General features: G+C 47.3%; 1 protein-coding gene across 1 annotated transcript in view; it reads left to right on the forward strand.

Moving 5' to 3' along the window:
* The window catches only part of LOC109300355 (pre-mRNA 3'-end-processing factor FIP1-like), a gene marked incomplete at its 5' end in the record, with an annotated part of 58148 nt that overhangs the window by 16304 nt on the left and 36313 nt on the right, over positions 1 to 5531 (forward strand). Inside the window, 3 exons of the mRNA XM_019521040.1 lie at positions 1616 to 1700; positions 2346 to 2452; positions 3627 to 3685. Of these exons, the coding sequence (XP_019376585.1) occupies positions 1616 to 1700; positions 2346 to 2452; positions 3627 to 3685 (251 nt within the window). The remainder of the gene's footprint in view (positions 1 to 1615; positions 1701 to 2345; positions 2453 to 3626; positions 3686 to 5531) is intronic.

Consider the following 5531-nt stretch of genomic DNA (forward strand, 5'->3'; position numbering starts at 1 on the left):
CATCTGGGTGAGAACACAGAGTGTAGGGCTGGTGGCAACACAGAGCCCATGCCCAGGGTAGTGGCGGACCTTGTGTGGGTGTGAGGGAGGGTGACAGGGTGTGGGGACTCCCCCCACTCCATGGTGCACAGCCCTTGCAGACAGTGGGAGCAGTAGCAGAAGGCACAGGTACTTGGGACACTGGTGCCTGGTGGCATGCAGTGCTGGCCAGAGCCACACATCACCGTGAGGAACACAGCCCCTGCCAGGCTGTCTCTATCACCAGCGCCCCCCACCATGTACACTCAGCCCCTGCACTTGTGCAGCATGGGAGGAAAGCCCCATGTGCTGGAACTGGCTGCCTTCCCCGCCTCCTGCTGTATAGGTCCTGCAGCTGGGGGTGATGAAGATGGCTCGCTCCAGTGCGTGGGGCTTCCCTCCAATGCTACACAAGTGTGAAGGCTGCGTGTGCGCAGTGGGAAGTGCCAGTGATTAGAGGTGGCCCACCAGGGGCTGTGCTCTTTGCTGTAGCGTGCATTGCTGGCTGGAGCTGCGTGCCACTGGGCACGAGTGCCTCCACCTGGTGATGTGCCATGGAGGCAGTGGGGAGTCCACACCCCTGCCACATGCCCTACCATCCACATACAGCCCCCCACATATGCACATACCCCCAAACAATATACAAGACAAAAATAAATTCTTAAAGTTATTATGCAATCTCTTCTATATACAGTATGAAAATACAAATCATGACAGAAATATTTTTTGTAATAAAATTAAAGTATGTTCTAGTAGGTGTTTGACTTTTTAGTGTATGATTTTGGCTCTTAGATTGTTCTAGTTCTAAGATGGCACCCCCTGCCCTCCCAAAAGGAGAGTTTGGGGGGGGCGCAAGGGGAGGGACTTTTAGTGGCAAAGGTCAGGGGTTAGGGGGTGGGATTTCTGGTCCCAAGATGGTGGCCAAGGGGCAGGGCCCCTATCAAAGGGTGGGGCTACCCATGCGGCCCTTGAAAGCTCAGCAACCCTCATTAAGCGGCCCTCCACCTGAAATAATTGCCCACCCCTGGTTTAGGTGATTGTTTATGTTCTGCCTTGTCATCTCCAAGTGACTGACGTAACATATAGCCCAAACTTTTAATGCAGTGTTCTCCGGGGGCTTGTAGGAAAGGAATTGGTTGATGTTAATCTAATCCCTACTGTTCGGGTGTCCTCGTCACCTAAATACTTGCGTAGCTGGCTTTTCTGTTGGCAGTCTCTGGGAAGAGCAAGGATTTACTGGGGCATGGGGTATGAACAACTTTATCCAAAAGATGGTACATGTAGGTCAGAACTGAAGCACGTGTAGAGGTGTGGCATCATTTGCTTATGTGTTATCTGTTCATCGATTAAAAAGAAATGTCTAGGCAAGGCTGCCTATGGGGCATCTTGCAGGAATGCTAACCTGTTTACAGTTAAACAAGCCTGCGAAGGATGAGTAATTACGCACCCAGCCTCCCAAATCCATTATTTCTTTTTGATAGAACTGTGATGTGAAAGTCACCTTGATGTTGTATTGTTGGACACTTTAGAAATATTTATAGGAAGGGATCTCTGGGTTCAGACTGTCTATTTTATTTATGTCTCTTAAATTTGCCAGACATGCAGAATCTTCTCATCCTTTGCAAGATGCCCCTCAGGAGAGCCGGTCTGTCAGCAACGAAGACCGGGAGATGTCCCAGCACGTATGTGTTACAACTACAACTGGTAGATGTGGCTATTTCTGTGCAGTACACGTTCATTACTTGAAAATATTCATGCATAACAAGGCTAAAGTGAAATGTTGCTAATATTTTCTTTGTTGAAATATAGCATATTACATTTGTACCGTAACAACCAACTTATTGGCGATTTTTTTTTTTTCCTTCTCCTCACACTAATTGCAACATGTAGTGTCTCTAACCTTAATGGTTGGAGAGCACTGGAAGCCAGGTATGCTAGGGTCTTTCTGACTCAGCCATGAGTCTTGGGATGACTGGATGTCACAGACAGTTAATCCCTCTGTATCTTGGTTTCTGTGGTCCAAGAATTTTACCTTTACTCGCTTGCACTTGGGGATGAATCTGTTGTAATCCCTAGCAAGCACATGGGTTATTGTAAATGGGGAAATATTGTTTATAAGCAGTACTGAGATCATGGGGAAAAAAGGTGAAAAATGTGTTTGAGGTGAGAAATATTGACGATTATTTGCTAAGAGGGGAAAAAGTGGTGCTTATGTGGTGCCATTTTTCTGCCTAACATGCACATTACATGAGGCTTTCCAGAGTTGCATCACTGAATTTCTTGGCTTTAAATTTTAACGAGTCCCTATCAACTTCTACTACTGTTAGGCCCTTCCAAGTGGTGAGGATGACGAGGAAGACAGCGATAGTGACAGTGATGATGATGACGTGAAAGTTACCATTGGCAACATTAAAACAGGAGCACCATCCTACATGTATGTTTTCCGAGTCAAAGGATCTGCCTCTTTATTTTAACACTTAACTATATCTATAGCACTTTGGGGGAAGCTGTACAGAAGGGAGGGAAGAGAGCATTTGACCTTACCAGCAGAGTACAATGGCTAGAACACCAGCTTGGAAGTTGGGTTGGTTTCCGTTGGCTCAAGTTGGCTTCTTTTCATGTCTCGCTCAAGCTTACTGGGAGGCCTGTCTGTAAAGTGAGGATAATTCCCACGTCTGTTGTTATGAATCTGAATGGACTCATACTGGGGACATGCTTGACTGAGTGAATTTCAGGTTGGGATGTTGTGTAAGTTCTTAATACCAGTTTAGTGTTCAAGGTTTTTCTGGAATCAAATGAAACAGTAGGTAAATTGAATGGAAGCCGTGAAGTCGCTACAATTTTCACTTGTCCGATTCTTCACAGTATGGAAACAACGAGGCCCAATTTGCAAATCAACCACTTACTGTCACTAAGCTAGTAAAGCCTGACTAGCACTCAGCAGCTAGGCTGTTTTGGAGGTAGCATCTCTAGTTGCTGTTGGCAACCATCATCTTAAAGAATTGTGCCTGTTCTTTGCAGCATATTCTAATCCTTCGTTTAAAGGATAACTCCATTCTCCACTAGCAGGGAAGGTTGTGGTTGATGGATCATTTTAAATGGTAGTATACTACCCTTCAATTCCCATTTAATTCACTTTTGTAGACCTTCTGTATGTAGTTTGCTGTTTCACTGTAAATGAAATCCCTCCCTCCTTTCCTTCCTCACATTCAGTGGCATACATGCTGTCACTGTTTTCTCCTATGGCTCAGGTACATTCTGATTATCATAAATTTGTTTTCAAGACAGGGTGGTACCTTCCAACCTGTGAGAGTCCTCATCTGATTCCAGCCAATGCTATCATCCTGCTGCTGGACTTCCATTCCAGTGAGCTGTACAGTGCTTTGTAGTCTTACCTGTACAGAACAGTTGTGTTTTAAAGTCACTCAAGTTAAATAATACAGTGCAGAGAAGCCTAAATAGACTGAATTGCTGGCTGAGTTAAGAACTTTTGTCTTTTTAATCTCCTGCAGTATATTGAGGCTAGAATGTATTTGGGTTTTAATTTTTGACTCGGGACATTCTGTGGAAATGTCAACACATATGTATTCTGATTCTTTTCTCTGTAGGGGGACTCCAATGAATCTAAACCTAAAAACGGGTAGAGGCTATGGAGCATCTGCTTCAGGTATCCTTATTTTTTACCCTCTGTATCTTGACCTATTTTCTTCGTCTTGACCAGGCTTTTCATTGAGGTCACTGATGCAAATAGATGAATAAGCTGCAAATGTTTTTATATTTTCCCTTATTTATGGGGAGCTTGCATAAAATTTGAGCATCTTTAAAGCAAGAGTCACCTGCATCTTTCATAGAGATTGGTAATTGTCTGGGAGGGGTTGATGCCTAGAAATGTAATGAAGGAATGATCAGCTGGTCCCAAATCATCTGGAAATACCAGACAACCAGGTTATTGCTACTTTAGATTGAAAACGGGGGTGGTGGGGAAATGACATTTATTTGTGACGGTTTCCATTGTTAAGTACAGGATGTCACTTGAGTACATCCTTGGACCCAGGTTCCAGTTTCCTGACCCACACTCACTGGTACTTGCCTCCAGGAGTAGACATGCTGAGGACACTATGGCAACTTGCACCCTAAAGTACTAACCACTGGGCATGAAGGTAACAGAATCTGGTCTTGAAAGTGAGCTAAACAGATTCCAATATGGCGCTCAGTTTATTTTGCATTTGTGTGATGAGAGGCCAAATACCTCTGGAATACTCTCTCCTCCTATTTGGGGGGACTGTCCCTTCTCCAGTCTCCGTTTTCCCCCTTTCCATTACTCTGTTCTCATGATCTTTTCTATAGCTGAGAACTGGATGTAGTTGCCTCTAAAGCAGGAGTGGGCAAAATGTGGCCCACGGGCTGGATGCAGTCCACCATACCATTCTATTTAGCCCACGGGGCCCCTAAAAATTTAGAAAATTTTATATTCGTCTGCTCCTGGCTGACTGTCAAAGGTGACCAGGAGCCAGGGACAGTAGGACCCAGGGGAACTGGCAGGATTTGGTAGCAAGGCCAGCATGAACCTGCCCCTCCCCTCCTTCCTCCTAACCATAAGCCTCTGCCTGCCCCAGCTTTCACTGCTTCCTTGTGCACCAGCCAGCAGCTCTAGCACCACATGGTCCCTGGCTGCATCACCAGACTGCAGGAGAAGAGGGCCCATGCTGGTACCCCAGGGCCAGAAGCGGGCGTGGGGGGTGCACGCGTGCACATCCCTGCAATGAGTGAGGGGGAGAGAGAGAGGCAGAAAGAGCAATGAGGGAGGGAGAGTGTGTGCATGCGTGTGTGTTCGTAGGGCAAGTCCCATACATACGCACCCCTGCCCACACAGTGCCATGCATGCAGGCCTGCAGACCCACACCCCTTCACACAGTCCAGCCACCTTTCCCTCCCCCCACTCCACATATCCAGATACACCACCCACATGCTCTCATACCCACATACCAACAGCCCCCCACAATATACAAGAGTAGGACTTCATTTTAAGGTATTGTGCAATCACCTCTGTACACTACACAAACGGATGTAAATCAGGACAAAAATATTTTTTGAAATCAAATTAATGTGTGTTGTAGATCCGGGGTCAGTAACCCCTGGCACACGTACCATTAGTGGCATGTGGAGACATTTTTCCTGGCATGGTGGGAGGCATGCAAAGAAAGTGCGTGCGTGTGCGTGTGTAGCCAGCCACAAGTCCCAGTGCTGCGGCAGGCACCAGGCGGAGCTAGGAGAACACAGGCAGGGCGGCTGTCTGTGTTCCACTGCCCCTGTCCCTTGCTCCCAGGCTGCACCCTCCAGCCTGGCTGGCCTCTGGAAGGAGCTGCGTGTGGACAGGGTTGGGGCTGGGGCTGGAGGAGGTGCTGTGCAGGGTTGCTGCCCTGGAGGGTTCCAGCAGGTGGTAGAGCCCTGGGCCCAGGCAGGCAGACACCCCCTCCCACCCAGATGGGGCAGCTCTGGTGTGCCAAGTGCTA

This window comes from Gavialis gangeticus, unplaced genomic scaffold, assembly GCF_001723915.1.
Source record: "Gavialis gangeticus isolate Ggan-Ray unplaced genomic scaffold, GavGan_comp1, whole genome shotgun sequence".
Lineage (NCBI taxonomy): Eukaryota > Metazoa > Chordata > Crocodylia > Gavialidae > Gavialis > Gavialis gangeticus.